The 22,200-nt window shown below is 48.1% G+C and overlaps 2 protein-coding genes across 2 annotated transcripts in view; both read left to right on the top strand.

Moving 5' to 3' along the window:
- Positions 1-4,219: 4,219 nt before the first annotated feature.
- On the top strand, positions 4,220-7,940 carry LOC125749449 (transcription factor E2F3-like). The gene is made up of 7 exons (XM_049026719.1): positions 4,220-4,265; positions 4,395-4,503; positions 4,610-4,832; positions 4,961-5,119; positions 5,614-5,728; positions 6,107-6,296; positions 6,974-7,940. The coding sequence occupies exons 2-7, from the start codon at positions 4,413-4,415 to the stop codon at positions 7,153-7,155; spliced, it is 960 nt and encodes a 319-aa protein (XP_048882676.1). The 5' UTR covers positions 4,220-4,265; positions 4,395-4,412; the 3' UTR covers positions 7,156-7,940.
- A 3,475-nt stretch (positions 7,941-11,415) lies between these two features.
- Positions 11,416-22,200, top strand: part of LOC125748852 (threonylcarbamoyladenosine tRNA methylthiotransferase-like) — a 143,112-nt gene continuing 132,327 nt past the window's right edge. Inside the window, exons 1-3 of the mRNA XM_049025510.1 lie at positions 11,416-11,552; positions 12,203-12,363; positions 13,008-13,120. Coding sequence (XP_048881467.1) covers positions 12,206-12,363; positions 13,008-13,120 — 271 coding nt within the window. The 5' untranslated portion in view covers positions 11,416-11,552; positions 12,203-12,205. The remainder of the gene's footprint in view (positions 11,553-12,202; positions 12,364-13,007; positions 13,121-22,200) is intronic.

Below are 22,200 nucleotides of genomic sequence, written 5' to 3' on the forward strand. Positions count from 1 at the left end.
ACACCCCCCCCCCCCCTTTGAATTACCAACCTAGGAGAAAATTGGTCTGTCAGAAACTAATATAGTCACCTTTCGGCGCATGTTTGCGGAAGTCTGATCTCATTCCTCTCTTTTGGGATGGGTCACCTCTGTCCCGCTGTCATTCCCTCCAAGCCTGTATGTCAGCTGTCAAATTCCTGTTGAACCTACTCAGTTCTCAAATCGTCACGGCTGCGTTTGATCTTGCAAGTTGCACTATTGCGTTTGTTGGTTCATTATTCAGCAATATACTGTATCTCAATATTATTATTATTATCATTATTTTATTATTCTTAAGTCCTACTACTACTAGTATAGTTGTTTTGGGTTTTTTTTATCGATGTATTGCATTGGTGGAGAAAGCACACAGATTTGTTGTACTTTCCAATGACGATAAAGATATATATTGCATTCGATTCTTTCATTGTTGTTCGTGTCCACTGACCGTTTATCAGGCTTGTGGCAGTTTAGTTGAAATCTGACTGTTTTAGATGAAATCCGCGTTGCGGATGGTGATCGTGGAGATTCTTTAAATACTTTAAATTAAGGCGCATTCTGTAGGCTCCCCCACGCCTACCGTACAAATATCATACTGTTAAATTCCCGGCTTTTTGCAACCCCGGGCCCGCCTGTACAGACTTCTTATTCTTCGTTTTTTTTCCTGTTAATTGCTGTCATCGAGGAGAATGGTTACCATGCAGGAAGACGACACCCGTAGGTGAAAGAAGAGTGAAACCCGTAACAATGCCTACGCCTCCTGGAAGCGGGACGGAGCCTGAGCATTACTTACAAGGGAGCTTACAGGAAATCCATTTCATTGCCTGGTTCTGCTGCTCTATGCTGTAGTGCACATTTTTTTTCTGTAGTGGGCATTTGATAAATAAACTTTGCTTTGATTATACACCAGAAGGCAGGACCTAAATGGGATACCGGCTGAGTCACTATTGGGCCCTTGTGCAAGGGCCCCTAACCCAGCTGCTTTAGGGACTCTCTGACTCCGCTTTCTCTATATATACGCCGCTTCGGATGAAACCGGCCGCCAAGTCATTGTAACCTGGATGTGATTTGACGACTGAGCAAAGTATTGACGATCAGCAGAGGTGGAGATTTCAGGTCCAGAGAGTACAAATCCAGACCAAGATTTTGTTTCAACCAGCCACCTGAGCATAAAGAGTCACAGTCACAGAGTACTCAACTGGTTGGTTGAAACAAAACCCTGGTCTGGATTTGTACTCTCTGGACCTGAAATCTCCACCTCTGACGATCAGCACAAAAGTTTTAGCATTAGACCTATTTGCACAAGAGAGTTTTTAATTCAGTTCAAGCTGGGGGCTAAGCGTGTTTCAGCAATGTTTCATTCTGTCTTAGTAATGTGGAAATTAGTGTTTTACGTTTACGTGCATTTTTTGTATAACTTTCTTTTTAATCAGTGCAATTAACTAGACTAAGAGACGCAAGCGCGTAATCGGTAGGGGATGGTTTAAGGTATATGCGGCGTCTCGCTTTCAGTGGCTGAATGTGTGTCAAACTCAACTGCAATTAATGTCAGCTATAGGCTTGTTTTAATGAGCAACACGCATCAAAGCACGTGTTTTTTCTGCTGTGTTGGTGGAACTGCATATTTTGAGCGGTCTCTATCTGTTAAATATAGAAATATAAAGCATTCATTACTTTTCACAGCAATTGTAAATGACTGCCACCTGCTGACGATTTTTGAAAGCGCAACTTGATATTTTATTACTCTTTGGCCGAGGTTTTAGGAAGTAAACTATTTTTGAAGAAGCCTTGATTTATTGAAATGAAGACAATCACAGACCACGCCGTAATACGACTGTATAGAAGCCAGTCTCATCTTCCCAGAGATATGCATGCGACACATCTTTCAAGACATGGTAGACATTAAATAATTGATATTTAATTATTAATGATTCTGAAGTTGGAACTAATCATTCAATTTTCTAGTCCTCAAACCAATCAATCAAAACGTCTACACACAATTAGAGTACATGTATAGGCCTATAGAAAGGACCATTTTAACCATTACTATTCTCAGGGTTAATTTGTAAATGGTGACAATGTAATTTGCCATACAATATTTAATTCATGGATATATCACATAATTAAATCTGTCATCTTTTCACGATCTAACTACCCTGGTTCTGCATATTCCGGTATTTTGGATGGCTTTATGACAGTATTTGTGCTAATTATATAGTTACGGTCAATTGAAAGCGGACCAAATGGATGTATTTATGCTAGTTAGTGTTACAGTTAAAAGAAGGCGGAGCTGGCTTCCGGTTTTCCCAATGGGTGTGTTTATGCTAATTAGAGCGTTTCCCGGGAAATTTGAGCTTCGCGGGAGGGACTTTCGTGCGTAATCAGCATTCAACTATGTGTCAGTTAGCTGTGTTGCTTTCTGGGGTAATGTTTGAAAAGCCCAGGAGGGTGTAGTGTTAGTTAGCTCAATCTAACGCATCTAACAGTTATTGTAAGTCATATAACATTGAGCCGAAAAATATCGGAATATTAGATCTGCATTTAACACTTGCTGCAGGTGTTTGTATTGCACCTGCTGCCAGTGCTGGTGGATTATAGGAAAACACGACTTCGGTGTAAAGAAGAAGCGAAGGGCTGTTTGCCTTAAATCTATGGAGATGAGAAAACGGATCTCATCAGGCCCCAAAAGAGCGAAACAAAAAATTGTTGGGGGGTCTAAAGCTGGTAAATGTAGGCCTGTAGTTTTAACTAGGTCGTCACGTCGCGTTAGGTCTGTCCTCTCCAGCTCTACTCGTAAAGAAATTACTACGCCGACATCATGCCTCACAAAGCCCGTTTGTGTGTCGGAAAAGGCAGCCGGCAGGAGCCACAAGAATCGGGTCTATCCCGATCCTGCACCGGGACCCGCCTTAAGACACCCGCCGGTAATGAATAGCTGGTGCAATAATGACATTGTCGTTAGGCAGAGGAACTGCTGTGCCATGGATGCTGCTTTGCCTTAACGTTTTACTTAAATATACTTTGCGCGGTTGTGAATTTACCTTTGGAAATGACAAAAATCTAAATTCTTGTTACACCGTTGGTCGGCACATCATGTGCCACAGTCTGGGGTGTAAAATATCAGAAATTATTATTATTATAATGTGGGGCTTGCAGACTGCACTCACCTTGAAGTCCTTCATCAGATTTACTCTTATGAAGGACCTGTTGTTTGTCCATTATCATAATGGTGAGGGAATGGTGTGTATGTGTTGAAGTCTCATTGGTATTGAATGGCAATGATTAGATTCAGATTCCGATTACCGTATTTATCCCCATGGGGAAATTTTCGTGCTGCGGTAGCGAAAACGTCAAGAAGACAAAGACACGAGGGAGGCGTAAGGGCAGACTTACACGTAATGCTGAATTACAAACGTATGTGTATATATAATATGTATACAAATATGAAAAATGTACAAATATGTCTGTGTTACAATTTTTCCTCCTTATCTGGAATAGTTTATTCATTCAACCCCCCCCCCCCCCCTTGGTAGTTTATTTTAGTAACGCGATGGGAAACATGCTGCAGGACTGAGGTCAGGGGAACATATACTGAAGCAGGAACTTGCACCTTCTTCCTGCAGTGAGTTGATACATTCCAGTAAGGAATGCATAATTGCATAATGATGGAACAGCCCCAGCCTTCCCTCCCCTGTGCTGAACTCGCTGTCATTTGCTCCTCATCTCTGTCCTCCTCCTGTATCATGTGGCCTGGCGGAGCATCACCTTTGGGTGCCCCCTACTCCCTACCAGCTGCTGTTTGTTAGCAATCTTTCCTGTCCCCTCCCTCGTGGAACATCTCCCTGCTTTGCGTGTTAATATGAGACCTTTATCACAAATGTCAGCGGCTCGGTGACAGCAATCTGTTCAGTCATGTGCCGGAGGGCAGTGATGACACACTTCCTGTCACATGGTGGGCGACTCGCTTTACGCTGCATTTTCCTTAAATCTGATATGCTCACTTTAGGTGCTTTAGTCTGCTTTGTTTCAATTTTAAGTGCTTTTAGGGATGGGGGGACTCGTTCATCCGGAGTGCTAACTGACTAATAACCACAGAAAAGGCAGCAAACTGGACAGCCATGACTAGAGTGGTAATGCAAAGATTATCCCAATACATCATTGAGGCCGGAGTTTTCAGGAAGTCAATTCATGACGCTTCGTGGGGTTCGGATACAAGGCTGGTGAATATCACCAGTTGTTCCTTCAGAAATGTAAGCTTTGGTGAACCTCTGTTTGCAGCCCATGAAGCAAGCATTTGGTCAGATATGTGGGACGTGGGACCAAAGGGGGACAAAATTAGCCAAATGCCCCCACCCCATTCCCATTAATGTCCCCCGCAGGCAAAACGGCGGCTGGAGATGGATGAGTCTGACAGAGAGAGTGGGAATCGCGGGTCCAAACGGCAGAAGGCCGATGTTTCAGCTCCGAGCCCTGCGATTGGCTCTGAAGGTGACCAATCACCTGTCACCCAGGCTGTTTTGCAGCAGCATTGCTTTTTAATGTTGGTCAGAGTGTGTGCCAGTCCTTGACATCTACAGAGCCGTGTCTCCTGCAGCCGTCTCTCCCGTGCGGCCGGGAGGGAGCCGCCACGACGCGTCTCTGGGCGTTCTGACCCAGAAGTTCTTCCAGATGATGGACCGGTCTGCGGATGGAGAGGTGGATCTGAACCAGGCTGCGGAGATGCTCGATGTCCAGAAGAGACGCCTGTATGACATCACTAATGTGCTGAAGGGCATCCACCTCATTAAGAAGACGCTGAAGAACAAGGTCCAGTGGGTGTGCGTGTCCACACACGGGGGTGGGACGGTGGTACAATCCAGTTTTAAAGATGTGGTTTATTAATAAGGGGTGGAGGGCAATCACTGGCCTGGCAATCCCGCTTTAGCTCCGCCCCCTCTACCCATAGAGGCCGCAGAGCGCCGGGAGCCCAGGGTGTGCTGAGCCGCTGTCACGCCCTGAGGCGAGACCTGACGTTGCTTGTCCAAGAGGAGGCGACGCTGGACCGGCTCATCCAGGGCAGCATCCGGAGCATCAGGCAGATGGCAGAGAACAGCAGCCTCCAGAAATATCCTTCAGGATCTGACCGTCGTTTCCGTAACGTTTCGGCACCGATCGCCGAGCCGGTGCTGCTGTCCTCCGCGACTCGCGAGGCCCGTGCAGATCAGTAAACTGGGCTTTAATGTCACACCATCCATATGTGTGTGTGTGTGTGTGTGTGTGTGTGTGTATATATTATATATTTGAGAGAAATTAAGAATTGCATCAGTAGTTTTTAATCCTGATCCTTGCGCCCCCCCCTGCCAGAATGTTTTCATTCCAACCCACACTGCTATTACCTGCCACATTAATTATTAGCCTATTAAGCACCATATGAGCATGATTAATGCTTAAAATGAAAACATTCTCGGGGGGGGGGGGGGGGATGGGTGCCAAGAACAGGACTAAGATCCACTGATTTAAATGAACATACTAAAATGAGTGACGCTTAGCTGTGAAGTGGTGAGCTATATATCTCCTGCGCGCTCCATTTTTTTTTCTCTTCTCTTTAATTCTTGTGACATTGGCGTATGTGACCTCTCAAGACATCCGGCTGATCGGAAGCCTTGGAGATCAGACTGTGCTGGTGGTGAAAGCCCCCTACGAGACCAAGCTGGAGTTACCTGCCATGCAGGAGGTGCGTGCACGCCACAGGGCAGGTCATTGCTGCTCTGGGCAGTCCGTGGGATAAAACGCTACGACGTGATGAGATACGGCAATGCCCAGGGGTGGCTTTGTCGTTACTGGTGCCCTACTCAAAAATCCACTTAGGGCTCCCCCTGCTGGTAATCAGATGTTTCAGAAACTAAATAAATAGCTAGTGAGTAGCATCAGATCATAGCCAAGCTAGCTGGTTAGCAGAGCGTGCTGCGTCTCCTAAATATGGAATGTGTGTATTTAATTTTTAGCATAGTGACTGTTTGTGACCAACAGGGGGCCTCAAACTCCAGGGGCCCCACGCAAAAGCTTGGTTTGAGTGGTGGCAAATGCTGCTGATGCTGCTATTTCCTCTTAGAGATTTCAGATTCACCTAACCAGCACCAAGGGGCCCATTAATGTGTTCTTGTGCCCGGATGAGATTACGGCCAGCGGTCTCCCGGAGAGCGTCGTGAACGGGAATGTACCGGTCCCTGAAGGTCAGCTCCCTGCTGCAAACCGCTTCACTGAAACTGAAAAACCCGCCTGTCTCACAGGAACATCACTCGGTAATCCCTTTTGTGGGTAGCGCGATCCCAGACTCACAAAGCATTTTTTCTCATATGTAGAACTTACTTTTGGTTTGGTACAGGGTGGAATAACTCTGATGGTTACTTTTCAGCAAATACAGTCTGTGTACTATGACATAATTCAAACAATCACAATACTGAGTGAGTTCAGCCAAGGTTCTTAACAGAAATCCTGTGATTATTTGGTTATGCTCTACTCTTCTTTTAAATGGGATTCTGTAGTTTAAGAACAGCCTGCTACTGCCTGTTTTGGGGTATATATACAGGGTTAGGGGGGTCATGCCCCCCCACGGTGTCCTCCATGTTTCAGAGGTTTCAGAAGTGAACTGGTGCATGTGTCACCCATAGTATGACAGTGTGCATCTGTGTGAGCCCTTTGATGAACTGGCATCCCATCCAGGGTGTCCCACCTCCAGACCTCCCTTATGCCTTTTGCTGGAAAAGTGAGGATGGATGGATGGATGGACGGGAAGGCGCACTAAACTGCAACAAAGAAATAGTGTCAATAAAGCTAAACACATCACTCGTTCTCATCCAACCTAAAAACGAATCAGTTCTGCATGTTTAACAATCTAGTAACTAGCAGGCGTCCATTAGTAAGAGTTTGCTACAGTTTGTGTAACAGTGTGTACTCTTTCATGCATCCCACCCTGCAGAGTCAGACTGTTCCACCCGGCAGATGTGGGGGGGACCTGGTATCCCCCCTGTCAGCTCTGATGGGCTGTTCGTCACGCTTTCGGCGCCCAGCAGCACACAGTACCTCCCCATCCTGGAGGACGACAAGGGGATCAGCGACCTCTTCAACTTCGAGCGACAGCCATTGGACAGCCACCTCTGAGAAGGGTGCCTTTCAAGATGGGCTCAGGGCAGGGCCAGGTTCTCAGGTTCTCCATCTAAGGTGCTCCCTCTCTCCTGTTTGCGGCGTTCTGCACCCTTTCTAACCTGGTTGCAGAACTCTTTGCTGATTGGGCCTACGAAGACACGTGTGTTTCGCTAACACGTGTTGTCACCAGCATTGATCTGTTTGGTACCAGAGCGGCATATTGTGACACGTTTGAGGGAGCTGTATGGGGTGTACACTGAAACCACTTGAGAACCTGACCAGCCTCCCTCCACCCTCCTTTTGAGATTTCCCAGCATCCTTTTAATCGGGAGCAGTCTTGGAGTCAGTGTTTTGGCTGGCTCCCAGATCCTCAGGTGGGCGTGGTTTAAATGTCATATGACCATAGAGGACCCAATGAGCCGGCGGTCTCTACACAACATCTATCTGCATAACATGTGATGTATATGTGACAAGGCTCAGTCTCTAGGCTGGCATAGACTGGCATTTCACCCCTTGAGGTAAAGTCACGCTTGTTTGATTAATTTCATCTACCGCGCTTCTGTTTTGTTTTGTTAGGTGAAAAGTAGTGTTATAATTTGTCTCTCTGGTCTGTGTTGTGGAAACGATGCACTTGTTTAATGGATTTTTATTTTTGACCCACCGTTGTGGGTTCACAGTGATGAAGACAAGATTATTTGAACTTCTGACAAGAATGCACGGCATTCTGCTTCTATGTTAGTCTTAGAAATATGTTGTGCCTGTAGATGCTAATCATTTGTTAATAAACATCCATCCATCCACTGATTCTGTGCCGCTTATCCAGGGTCGGGTTGTGGGGGCAGTAGTCTAAGCAGAGATGCCCAGACCTCCCTCTCACCAGCCACCTCCTTCAGCTGTTCTGTTGGGTACCAAGGTGTTCCCAGAGAGTCGCCTTCCAGCACCCTGTTCAAGTCTCCACGAAGCCCGATTCTCTGAACTGGGGTTTGGCGTTTACGCACAGACGACAGTCAGAGCTCATCCCCTGATTCAAAGTCGATGCCAGGGGTCCCTCATTCACTGGGGTGAACTATAATGTACTGGCTCCAAACTGGAGAGCTATGAACGGACTCACTCCTGCCTTACTGTGTCTTCTGCTTAATTATGGAATGATCTAAACAGGCTATAAACAGACATTTTTGTAGGGTGGTTTTCAGTCTGGTAATGTTACTGCCGACCTGAGGTTGGGTGGAGGTGATGTGCACTTCAGAAGATTGGAAATGGGGTGCTTGGTCAGTTTCAGTTGGCAATTATGGAACTTTGGGTAGAAAAAATATTTTAAAGTCACGCTAGTCACATACTTGGTGTAATTTTTTTTTAAATAGTATGATATTACAGAGGTTTAAATGTAAAGCAGATTTTTCAGGCTTTCATTTTCTGTCAGATTCTGTTCTCTTTATATAATATTCCCGGTCCTTCAGCCTGAGTTGTTAAACGGCAGAAACCTGCAGTGTTTTGATGCGCATCTTCAGTCACGGTCTTGGTGATGAAATCTTATTGCTTTATGCTGTGGTTATAATAAACGGGCTTGGTTCATTTGTTTTAAAACTTAATGGTGGATAAAACGGAAAGGCACTAAGGTATTGAGGTTGCTTAAATGTTACTGCGCTACACTTGTGCTATAAGAGCACCGGAAATTCGTGAGGCTTTACCGAGCCTTAGGAAATTACGGCCATGTTTTGATTGTATCAGCAGCCGCATTTAGTAAATGATCTAGTCTTAATGTCTGCATATGTACTAAATATAGTGCAATTTCATGGAGTTAAACTAATGGTCTTGAAGGCTTGATTGGATGTAGCCTCTTCTCCGCACGTTGCGCTTATTTGGTTGCCCTTGGCGTTTTTGGTCCGATGTCTTTGTCGCGGCGACTAAGAAGCACGGCGATATAAATTTTTACAGTAAAAGGACTCAAATTAATTGGTGTGACAATTTTACAGGGTCGTATTATGTGGTTATGGTACCTGATCAGGAGAACTAGTCAACGGTAATTTTATTCATATTAATATTGGTTTTATTTCCCGTTGACCATTTATTGATCACCTTTACTGTTACTGATTACGTCAGATTACAGCTGTAATTACTGCAGGGTTATTGAAAATCTCACTGTCGGTTCGAATCCAGTGGCAGGTGGCGATTTAAAAAATGGGGGGGAGCGTAGTGTGGACAGTATAACCAAAAATGTCATTTTTCTTATTTTAGTACGTCAGCTACTTGTATGTAATTTTTGCTCTCCTTTCATTTTGTAAGAGATTACCTGTTAAGCTGCTATACCAACAAGTGATTTGACCATTTTGAACACAAACAGCTTTTCACTGAACTTTCACTGCAAACTAAATAATAAAACTCAAAGCCTGATAACTTCATTTGTAAAATTTCCAAAAGCCAATGGTGAAAGATGACATACCAAAGAATAAACTGCCCCTGTGTTGCACGGAAACGCTACAGCACCCCTGCATGCGACACAATGAATGAATTCTGCAAGCCACCTGCATGCGAAACTTGTTATTCGTGAGCGATAATGTTATTGGTAGTTCATCCTTCCTTGAAGAGACTTCACCCAATCACCCTGCAGAGAAGCTTGGCTTCTAGGCGGGTCTCTCTGTCCAATCCGCGTTGCCCAAGCGAAAACTATGTATGATGCTCTCATAGAGCGTCCTAGAGGGCTCTAAAGACACGTCACTGTAGCATTTTCACCACTGAGCTTTTGTCTATACTTCACCGCTGGCCCTCCATTCCAAATCCAGGCCTTGTTTTCAGTTCTCCCAGGTAGTTAGTTCAATAATGACTGATGCTGATTGGCTAGAAGTTTTACACCCAGCTCACAGGTAAAGGAAGGCTGGAAAACCAGCAGGGCTCAGACCTCGAGGACCGTGATTTGAATAGCCCTGGTGCATGTTGCAGAATTATTCAATTAGTAAGAAAGATAACACTTTTAATCGCAAAATAAAATGAATTTACATTGATGAATTCAGTCCTTTTGGCAATATAATTGGGGAAACCGTGCTTCCCATGTAGTCTTGCAGCAATCGTTTGTGTCTGAACCCCCACCTCCACTCCATATGTACGGAGTCCGCATGCACATCTCTCTGTATTTGCATTTTTCTTCCAGATTTCCTCCCAGTTCTGAGAGCAGGGTCAGTGAATCACTGGAGCAGTTGGAGTTTAAAGGCCTTGCTCAAGGGTCCAACAGTGATATCACTGTGCTGATCATGGGATTTGAACCAGCGACCCTCTTGCAACCCTGACCTGCAGAACCACACACTTGCCTCACATAGGCTAGGTGCATTAATATCTCTACATTGCATATAGGAATGGATGTGCATGGGTGGATTACTGTCCAGTGAATCCAGCAAAGTGATTTTATTAACTTAGCTGTGAAACGTTGCACCCAGTCCAGTGCATTTGCTTTCATTGCAATTACCGAAGACGTGTATAATATAAACTGGAGTGTCTATTTGCAACCAGGAACGGTGCGGCATCTATATAGCTACTTACATATGCCTCCTCATTCCCCGCCTCCAGGCTCCACAAAAATGTAAACACCGTGACGCGTGTTTTTGCACGTCACTGCAATGGCAAAAGGCACCGAAGTGGGACACAAATAATAAAGGTACATCAAACACAAAATGAACCCCTCTTCTACCAATATTTCGCTAGCTGTAGGCGAACTGTAATCTTGCTAACTAGCGTTAGCACTGCCTACAGGGCTTGATATTTATTTCTCATAGTCGGGGAGAGTTCGCCGCTTATGTGTAGCACATGGGGAGGAATTTTAGATTTTCGGGGGTGGGTGGAGTAAAACACTGTGTGAAGCATTAGTCGTGGAATTTTTAGTGGAATAGCTTTGTTTGCCATTGACATCTGGGGACGAATAGCGTTTGCCATTATAAATTGAGTAAATGATGCATTTGGCCTCCTCATATGTTATAAATATGCATTTTTGTAGTTTAAATTTTTAATGTAAAAAGAAACAACAGCTGATTGCTCAGAGGGTTCATTTAATACATTTCTCACCAATTAGTTCATTACATCAACTATATAACATTTTTGTTAATCATGGGTGTATATTTTAATATACTTATTTATAAAACTAGCTAAAGTAATGAAACATTGCAAAATGTGATACACATCATACCGATTACAGGTATGGCGGCATAACGAAATACATCTGGTTTGAGTTAAGGTGTTAAAAAGGGGATAACTTCAGACATATTTTCAAAACGCGAATGACAATGAATTTTGACCCGCGCCGCTTTTCGTAGCACGAGGTCAGAGGCTGAATCCAGCATGGTGCCCGTCATCTCAAAACGTATGTAAACGAAGAGTCGAGAAACCTCATCTTTCCTCTAGCGAGCAACGTACAACAGTGAATACGGGTGAGAAGCAATCCATTTTAGGCTTATTAGCACATAGCTTGGGATTTGTTGATTGTCAGCTATTACAGAGTATATAATTACACCAGTCCACACGCTGGATAGTTAGAAAGTATTTAATTGAAAATACTGCTATTAAACGCATACGTCGATCGCATGTTGCTATATAAGCAAAGTTGTCTGCAACTCTCCAGTGTTCTTTCACCAAGACTACCAAAACAAGCAGATTACAAACAGTGAAGCGCTACATCCCCCCGAATTTAGTAGTTAGATTATTTTATCTTAGATTGAATTAACTTTATTGATCCAGGGCAGATATTCTGCTGCATACAGAAGTGAGGTACATAAAGTGAAAACAGGCAAACATATACTGCAAAATAAGACGACACATAATGCACACAAATTTAAGAAGCACCGAAATTGAATCCTGAAAAACGGATTGTGGAATGTTACGGAAATAAACATTTTTCAAATAATATAAAATGGTTGTAAACTAGCAGATGGTATATGTGCATTTTACTATTACAAAGAAGGCATGCTTCGTGACGTTTTATGGCCAGGGGTGTGGAGTGCCGAGGTGCCTGATGGCAGTATGTACACAAATCCCCGTCTGTTCCTCATAGCATGACCGTTGTTTGATGACTCCCCTGCAGGTGATGCCGGCTGCCTGCGATTCTCATGTGGACGATATCGAGGACATGGTATCGGGGCTGGAGCCTACGCCCCATGATCGTCTATCTGCCAGACAGGGCGTTGTGCCCCGGCCACGGAGAAAAAATCAGAAGGGGGAAGCGGAGGAGCTGCAGGTGGACAGGTATGGGACTTTGGGAGCCGCTCGTTCGCCTTTGCACAGTGATGGGAGACGGGGACTGTGTCTCATGTATAGTGCTGCTGTTTGTTACTTTTCTTCTCAGCTCTGTCGTTCTCCCTCAGTCTTCAGGAGCTGCTTTCTTGCACTTTATTTCTTTGTCCAGGCTGCTCATATCCTGAATCGCACTAAAGGAGTAAACTGCAATAAAACTGCTGGAGGAAAGCATTGGTTAGAGATAGCAGAATGTAGCAGAAGAATATAATTTATACAGTTCATCTGCATTTGGGTTGCGTCCTTTTTTGGGGGCGGCATACTGCTCAGTGGGTTAGGGCTTCGTGTTTGTGATCAGAAGGTTGCCAGTTCAAATCCCAGGGTCAGCAGAATGATTTCACTGTTGGGCTCTTGTGATCTCAGTTGCTTCAGAGACTGACTGCCCCTGTTCACTCACTTGAATAAGTGTCTTTTTGATTGTTTGGACTGTGTTTGGAACAGCCGCAGTTGCAGTTTGACAGGGCTGCAGATAGGGGATGTAATCCTAAATGACGCACTGTTACCGTAATGAGGAGCTGTTTGATTCATCTGAGATTTATTATCTTTTGGTTGCTTAGCTTTCAAACTGCTCGTTGCCCTGTTGTCTTCCTCTACAGTGTCATCCCCGGTACTCAGAAGATCTGGGTGAAGACGTGGGGATGCTCCCACAACAACTCCGACGGCGAGTACATGGCTGGCCAGCTGGCCGCCAGCGGCTATACCGTGATGGGTAGGTGCACCTGCCTGCCTGTCTGCTTCCTTAATCGGGATGTGGGCCTGGCGTGCTGTTGTGGGGAGGCGCCAATGACTAATGGAGTTGCAATGGCAACCAAAGTTTAATTCCTACTCATTGGTTACTGTGTTGGCTCTTGCTGGTAAAGCTAACGAGACGTCAGTGGTATCTTCAGCTCTGTAATATTTGGATTATTTTTCGGACGTGTGTGTGTGTATGTGTGTGTTTGGCATGTGAAGGTTTTTTCGCCCCAGGCGGAGAAAAGTGACCATTTTCCAGCATGGAAATAAACACCTTATTAGGCCGTTTTCAAAATTTTTTGACGTTTTGACATTTTTATTTGTTAAATCTGTTTTACTCTCCATTTGTTCACCATGAATTCAACCCTGGTTTCTGGCATGGCGTTAAAGTTAACATAACTAACTAACTAACTAACTAACTAACTAACTAACTAACTAACTAACTAACTAACTAACTAACTAACTAACCAACCACCCAGCATGGAAATTGGTGTCGTGCTTCGTTTGGGACTGAACCTCTGCCCTGCCGGCTTCGGGCAGTGCCTATCCCTCATGTTTGTGGGATCAAAAGATCTGGGAACAGCCGAGTCTGGTAACTCCCTGTGTTAATGTGGCTAGTATCTCTGATATATGTACTTCAACGCAAACTTAATTTGTCTGTCTTGCCTAGTTCACTTTTTGCAGGTGGTCTTAAATGTAATAAAAATACAATATTTTCGCCCCTGTTGGAGGCTGTTGTCTTACTGACCACTAGATGGCGACCTCTGCTCACAGACCCTGTCCGCTGGGTAACCGCTGAGGTGGGGGGGAGGGAGAGATCTGCACGGCCGACACGTTCGCTACACGCTCAGCCTGTGCTTTGGCGCGGCTTTGAACCAGCCCCAGTCAGGAGGGGGCGTGCCCCAGAGTTCGCTGTGGTTAATGAACAGTGGGGAGCTTTTCACGGCCATCCCCAAGGAAACGCAAGCCCCCCCCCCCCCTCGCCTGCATGGAGACATCTGGTTCTTATCAGTTCCTCAGTCCGAAAATAAACCCATTGCTGAGGCTAATCGGCTAGCAGGGGTGAGGGGGGTGGTTTGGAGGGAGGGGCATGTGGATGCTGACCAGACAGCTTCTTAACCTGGGGGATCGGGAAATTGCTCCACTCTCAGGCGTCTGGAGGATTTGCTTGTATATCATTAACTGGGGGCATCTCACTCAGGACTTGGGGGAGGAAATGAACAGCGCCCCCATGTGGCTGCCCCGACCACCTCCTACAAGTTTGCTGATTCCTCCTTGTGTTTAATTGTGCTTATGTAGCCTTGTAACATTTCAGGAGCCCTGTTTTTGGTCATATCAAAAGAATGAGATGTAACACCCCCCCCGCTCCCCGGTCTGGGATTTAATTTATAACCCAGCCCCCCCTCCTAGGGTCTGCTTCAGCTTCCGAGGTGACACTTTATGGCTGGAATGCGTCTGTCTACGTTTCTAAGTCTGTCGGATTAAATGCAGCCTTCCCCATCTCGCTGCAGCAGGTTCCCTTTTGGAAAGACGATTCATGTGTTTGTTGTCCTTCGTTTTAGCTGGGATTTATGCAGTCGAGCCCTCTCATTCCTCCCTGTGGGGGTATTTCCTGTGGGATTGGGGGGGGGGGGTTCAGCAAAAATGGTGAAATATCATGCTGCTTTCCTTCGGAAATCCCAGGAATGAAACGGGTAATTCCAGTCAGGGAACCGTCCAGCCCCTGAAGTGAGTGTCGTTTAAACGTTAATCGGACATGGTATCTGAACATTACCCCCTCCCCCCAAACCCCACCCCCGCACTCCCGCCTGCTGCCCCGCTTTGCATGCGATTTGCATGTTGCCCAGACAGCCGCTGTAGGTGCTGCCGATGGGATGGTTTCCTAGTGGATGAAGTGGTGCTAGAAAAGGGGGGGGAAGCAGACAGAACATGTGGATACTCCTTCGTAAAGAGGCTGATTTTGGTCTGAATGTATTACCCCTCCGGGTGTCCTCCCAAACAGCGGTTTGGGTCAGTGGTGTTGGTGGGGGCATTAATCACATACCTCGAACATGCAAATCGCCCTCGCTCGCGGGCCCTGAAGCAGCACTGTGAAACATGCTGTAATTGTCCAGGGTCTTGCTGAATTGTAATTTTCCATTGGGGCTGAGGCAGGTGCTGGAGTCCAACTCGGCTCCATCCAGCTCCGTCCAGCTCCATCCCCTGGGCTTCTCGCAGCACAGTGTGTGCCCCCCGCCTCCCCATGATTTGTGAATACTGGAACTGGCAGGCGAATTGTGTGTCAGGATGTTAGTCTTCTGATCATGATGTTGTTGTTGTTGTTGTTGTTGCAGTAAAGCGCCCTCCCAAGGCAGTTCTTTGTCTGTAACTGTCCCCCCCCTCACCAGCCCCAGTCAGTAGTTTGTCAGTAACTGTACCCCCCGTCCAGTCAGTAGGTACGTTTCCACCACAGGAACCTTCTTCAGGAACCAGGAACCAGGAACTTCTGTCCTGTTCCCACTGCAGCTGTGCCTGACTGTACTTCATTGGAGGTAGTTCCTGAACCTTTGTTTTTAGTCCCTACTCTGAAGTAGGTTCTTTTTTGCTTGACCAAGACTTGTAGGGATAAACTTTGCTGATTGGTTGACCACAAGCACCAGTGCTAACTTGGATCTTACACTGAAGTGTGGGGTAAAGATGTAGAAGTAGTGAAGAAGAAGCAGATGAAATTAATTTTTGTATCTCCATTACATTAAATGCTTTAATAAATACTGATTTTCCTTGCATCTCCATATTTATGCATCAGAAAATTCATTTGATGACTGACACACTTCTGCCTTATATCGCCCCTGGCGGCAGTGAAACTTGCCAGCACTTATTAGCGGAATAACGTTACGTCATTTTTTTAATTAAAAGACTAGCCTGCTGGCCAGATTTAATAATGAAGTATAAACATATCAAGGGGCTTGTAAATGAAATGCAAATAAAAGGTTGTGTCCTGTTATCTGAACTGCGTGGCCGATTCCCCCCCAATAACTAACAAATGAAAGCGCTCACCCTCCCTTGTTATGGCGTGGTGGTGTAGCTCGGCGTTTCTCAAACTATGGGCCGCGAACCGGTGTCGGTCCGTGAGAGGGTTCCTGCCGGTCCGCGAGAGGGTTCCTGCCGGTCCGCGGAGCCTCGCTTCTGCACCAATCAAAATTCAGTCAGAGCAGGTCAGGTATAATAATAGTAATTCTATCACCATCCATCCATCCATCCATGCATGCATCCACGGGTGAGGGGTTGGGGGGGCGGTCGTTTATGCAGGGCCCTGCAGTCCCAAAGCCTGACTGGTCCCCAGGACAAATAAGTTTGAGAAACTCTGGTGTAGCTTCTTATGAAATTACGTGTGAAGTTTAACATACAGGCCTTTTGTGTTTCCCATGTATATTTAGCATAAAGGTCCCAGTTTGTGTTGTGTGGCGGGAAACTGACACATGAAAGTGGCCAGGAATAGCAAAAGTTCCTAACTGCGATGGCACAGGAACTCGGAACCAGGAACTGGGATCCTGAGCTTTAGTGGGAAAGTGCTGAGTAGTTTGTTAGTAAGTGTCCAGTGGCTTCTGCCAGCAACCTCCCCCCACCTTTGGCCCCCTCCCCGCGGCTCCATGTTCTGTGTTTCCCCTTGTTGCGGGATTTCCTTCAGCAAAGGCAATTCTGTTGGCGTAATTGGTCTCATCTGTGTCTAATATACTCATTAAGTATGTATAACCTTAAATGCGCCTCGGTGCAGGAGCGACTAGCCAGCATGAGCAGAGAGCATGCCTGATGTGCACATGTGATGGCATGTGTGTGGGTTTGGGAGGGTGCACTGTGGCCTGAACGGGGGGGGGGAGACTGGACTGCTGCCCCAGAGAGGCGGAGAGAGGGAGAAGGGGGGGAGAGAGAGAGAGAGAGAGAGAGAGAGAGAGAGAGAGAGAGAGAGAGAGAGTGTGGGGGAAGGAGGCTGGGTGAGTGGCCTGCAGCCTGCAGCTGTGCCTATGTGCCCCCCCAGTCTCCCCCCCCCATGCCCCTGTAATGGGTCAGACATGTTTCCAGCTTGTGAATGATGTGAATATTTTGCCCTTATATGTCTGTCTGTGAGTCTCTGGTGAAGGTGGGGGGGGGGCGCTTTGTGTGAGTGCCCTTTATCATAAGGGCACAATGATTGTTTTGGTTCTCCTGCTGTTTTTTTTTTCTTTCCTAGTGCCGGGGGGTGGGGGGGCTCTTATCCATCTTACCCTTCCCATAGTGCCAGTGCTGAGGGCACGCTGGGGATGGTGGGGTTATTTTAGGACAAGTTATCTGGAGAGTGACACCTCCTGAACATCCCCCCCCCCCCCCCCCCCATTTGGGTACCTGCTTCTCCAGCTGACCCCAACTGATGACCTAGGTGTCTACGTCTATCTAAACAAAGCTAGCCCACCGCAAATGGTCTCCAGCGTACGTGGGGCAGTTCACGCGGCTGCCAGCGGGTGGCAGTATTAGCCCTAAGTTGGAGGCTCGCGAGGCACGACCGGCGTCACACAAGCTGTTAAACGCGACGCCGCTTTCAGCACTCCCCGGAATCGCATGATGTCATCCTCGATTTGTGGAGACACTTGTTAAGCGGCGAGCGCCTTTATTTATTTCGTTCTCTGCAGCATCGACGGTTCTTTGCCGACCCCAGTCCCCTGTAAGAAAGTCTGGCCTCTTGGGGGCGCCAGAGTACCCCCCGTGCCCGTGATGGCGTGTGTCCTCCCTGCCCCTGTATGGCACGCTGGTTTTGGTTTTGTTTGAATGACCCCAGCTGTGAAAGGTCGCATGAGGGCAGTAGTAGTACTGCAGCTGTGTTTCCCCGGCCTGCCTGTAGGTGGTGCTGTGTACTCGTTTACATTGCGCCAACCTGCTGCCCTCGGCTGCTTTGCTTGGTTGCGATAACCCAGTGACTTTCTATTAGGTTTATTACCCCCCCCTCCCCACCCCCGTGCTCCACGTTTATAACTGGAACAGTATAATTATGATTTACACGGGACAAATATTGCCGCCTGTAGCCATTAACAGTCAAACCAGGCTGTTTCCTTGTTGCACACGAGTGCATTGTGGGCCGAGCCGCTTGCCGCGATAGTCCCGTGGTGGCATTTATGGGGGGGAGGGGAGCCAAGCCCCTCCTGGTACGTGTGCGGACCTGCCCAGACCGGCTGTAACGGGCCGTTTGTAATTTGTCTGTATTTGCTTACAGATTTGCCTGGAATTTGACATTTCGCAGCTTCTATTTTCTGTGTGTGTGTTTGTGTGTGTGTGTGTGTGTGTGTGTGTGTGTGTGTGTGTGTGTGTGGTGCCAGTACAAGGGGGAAACATGAACACGTGTGTGTAAGTGTGTGTAGTATTTGCAGCTCGCATCTACGCAGATGGGATGTAGGCTCAAACCCATTCATAAAACAGGTGCCCGTCGGCCGCAGCTGAGTGGCTGGGTGGCGAGTGAGGCGGCCAATCAGATGCTGGCGGTCTTGTTTTTTTTTCTCTCTCCCCTTCTCTAGGAGCCGGACGATGCGCTCTGCTGCACGCAGAAAACATCGGGGGGGTGGGGGCGTGTACCTGTGTGTGCCCGTCTGCATTTTTATGGCGTTTTGTCTTCCTCCCTGAATCGATTTTCCTTCTCCCTCTAGAGTGGCGGGGTTCTGACGGGCAGCTGGGTGACACTAGCCCCTGCCTGCCCCCCCAGGTGGGTGACCCTAGCCCCTGCCTGACCCCCCCAGGCGGGTGTGCCTAGTCCCCGGGGCCCTTGCTCCAGTACCATCTTGGGAAAGCCATGAAACTCAATTGGTCAATTGTAATTAGTTTGTCCTTCGCCCTACCCAGACCTATTGCTTGAAATGCATCATTTTAAAGTCTGATAGCTGTTTAGATCAAGACCCTCCCCATAAGCGTCATCCCAGCGGGTGGGACATTAACCGCACATTGCCTGCAGACATTTGTCATATTTCAGGGAGGGAGTTTCACTTCTGCCGCTGATGACTTCCTATTGACCACTATGGTGTGGGGTCGCGGCCCGATTCAGAGTAAGTGCACTGGGCGATCCAGCTTGCCACCCCCGCTCATTGTCCTGGAGGATGAGGGACAGAGGGAGCTATGATTTAAGCTGTAAATCAAGTCGTAAATGCTCACCGAGGGCTTTAATCCGTGCGGCTGCTTTTGCCTGTTTCCTGCTTTTGCCTGCTTTTGCCTGTACCTTCATTCCACCACAGGCACCGGCACCCCCCCCCCCCCCCCCAGCAACGGGCTGTCCCTGCATCCCCTTTCCCCCCCCAGACATTTGGATCCTGTCCAAATGAATTGGCCCTTGAACCCAGCTCTCACAAAACAGGGGCAATCCAATAAGTGTACCCCCTCAGAAGAGGGGGGCGTGGCTTTCTGCCTGCTACCTCCGACCTCGCTTATAAAGTTTTCCCGACTGCGGTGGTTGGCGCTGTGACCTTTGACCCCCGTGTAATAACTCTGCTCTGATATTACGTTACCGTGAGTGGTGGCTCTTAGTCACCCCCCCAATCTGCTACTCCAGTTCGGGGTGGGGGGGGGTGATTCCAATGTTGGTGTGTCTGCTGGGGCCCCTGTGGGCTCGAGCACAGGCCTCACAAACTTTTTATCTGATCCCCGTCAGAATATATTGGCGGAGGTGGGGGTGCTAAAGGTGCAAAAGGCTGCTGTCGGGGGGGGGGGGGTGAAATAAGTGGGGCTCGCTGGATAAACACGGATGGATTGGACTTTTAGTTGGTGTCTGTGCAGCTGCTCAGGGGGTGTCCCACCCTCTGTCAAAAAAATCCCAGGACCGTTCTGAATGCCTGTCCATTTCATGTTTGTGAGCAGCTCATGTTTGTGTGGGACCCCGCAGCCTTTGGGGGGGTGTTATGTCACTCATGCTCTTTTCTCCCTCGTTTCTGGGGGGTGGTGGACTGAAGTATGTTAAGTGGTGCCCTCCACTGGGCTGCAGTGGAAGCATCAAAATGGTGATGTAACTCAACGAAAGGTTTGTAAGCGGCACGCTGTGAATACCCCAATGCCCCCCCCCCGCCATTTCCAGAATCCTTGCTAGGGCCTGTCTTCCTTGAGAAGAGCGAGTTGGGGGCCTAAGCTAGTAAGTGGTTCGCCATGAGTGGTGATATCTGTATGGTTAACACGCCCGCCCCCCCCCCCCCACCCAGCCTTTGGGGGGGCAGGTGCCTCTACCTTTCATGGTCATCCTCTTTAAACATGACTTCCCCCCACCCTGGGGACACGCCCATCACTTTGCTGCCCGGGAGCATCGGGCTGCTGTAATGGATACCCCAGTGCAGCAGGTGGGCATGGGGGGGGCAGCTGGCACTCAGCGTGTACCTGCAGATCCTGCTCTGGGTGCGCAGGTGGGGGGGGGCATGGATCAAGTCGCTAACGGCAGCCACAGACGGAGCTGAGGCCTGGCTCGTCCGCCACCCCCCATCCCCCTGGCATGTTTATCTCCTGCGGCCAGGAGGTGTCGTTCCCCCCCCCCTTGCAGCAGTAAAGCGTGGCAAGACGTGGGGGGGACCCTCTTGCAGTCGATTTAGCCCCCCCCCCCCCCCCCCGAAACACTCATTTGCATTAATGAGATTTTTATTATTATTATTATTGAGGTGGCGTGTGGCTGTGGGGTCTCTTCATAGAGTGGGATAAAGGGAAGGCAATCTCCGTGCCCCCACCCCCCCACCAGCGTGCCGGAGTAATCCCCCACATTTCCCTGAAGTCTGTAGTCTGAGGTTCTGCTGCCTTTTTCTGGTTAAAATTAACTTTGCCTTAATGGGTCACAGCTCTCGTCTGGCCGCCATTGTTATTAGTTCCTTAAAACGCGCTTTTGGAGGCCTGACCTGACCTTATCGCGGAGCCCGGGACGTCGCTCACCGGCGCACGTCTGGGGGTGATGTCATCGGCGGCCATCTGCCGCTCTCTGGGCTGTCTGGCGGAGCAGCGCCCCTGGGAAGGCGGCGAGTGGCCAGGCGCACGGCGACGGCAGTCTGCCTCGGCCGCTAGCCCGTCAGACGGCGTCCTGAAGCGCGGGCCAGGGGCGGGCTGTTCCACCGGAGAGGGGGGTGGTGGGAATGGAGAGACTCGGGAGGGTCACCTGCTGGGCGGCATGTGCCGGTCACAGCCCCCATGGCCGACCGGCTCGCTGGTCTGTGTAAACTCCTCCGGGTCCCCATTCTGCGACAGTCCTCCACAACAGCAGGGGGCACCGCTCCCAACCCTCCCACCCCTCATCCTGCCAGTGTGTGCAGATCGAGGCCATATGACGTTTGCCGTTTTAGCATTCAGTATCTAGATTAACAACAAATAATGAAAATATATAATTAGGTCTCAATATTCTTCTGGAATTCAGCCTGCGAACTCTGGGTTCCCCGGTTGTCATTGTTTTTTTCCTGAGCGATTGTTCAATATGTGGTTCAATCTCTTCTAGAAAGTCTTTCTTATCGGGTAGCTGCGGGCCTGAGATGCGCAAGCTGGCTATCAGTGATCTCTTTCCCGTAAGCGAGGCAGTATAGTGTTCAGATGGTTCTGGTACACTTTGCTCTTCATGGCTCGGTCCGGTAGGCTTGCAGGACCTTAGCGTGTCTCTATCTTGCTTGGTTTGGACCCTCACAGAACTTCTGGATGGGAAGCAGGATTGTGATGCAAGACTTTCAACAAGGCGGTTTTTAACTGTGTTTTCTATTCATTTATGCTGGGGGGAGGCATGCCCTCCAGGTTGGGCAGTGGGGTCAGCCTCGTTTAAGCGGCTCTAGGCCGACCTAGAAGCTTATTTCCCCAGACCCAGCTGTGGCCCCCACTTCCCCACCGTCGATCGCTGGTGTTGGCGTCGGCCGCTAAATCTGCACTATTTCCTTTTGTGAGATTCTGATCATTCCGGTTTCTGACCTTTTATTGGTTTGTGGTAAGAAACACACGGTATTAATTATCAAAGAAACAATGACAGGCCACCTTATATCTCTTATTGTGATGGTAGAGGTTGGAAAGATGGGGTTAGCAGTGCTTGCTGCCTTGGTGGAGGGGGGGGCAGCAGGCTTCCCC

Source organism: Brienomyrus brachyistius, chromosome 9, assembly GCF_023856365.1.
Source record: "Brienomyrus brachyistius isolate T26 chromosome 9, BBRACH_0.4, whole genome shotgun sequence".
Taxonomy (NCBI): domain Eukaryota; kingdom Metazoa; phylum Chordata; class Actinopteri; order Osteoglossiformes; family Mormyridae; genus Brienomyrus; species Brienomyrus brachyistius.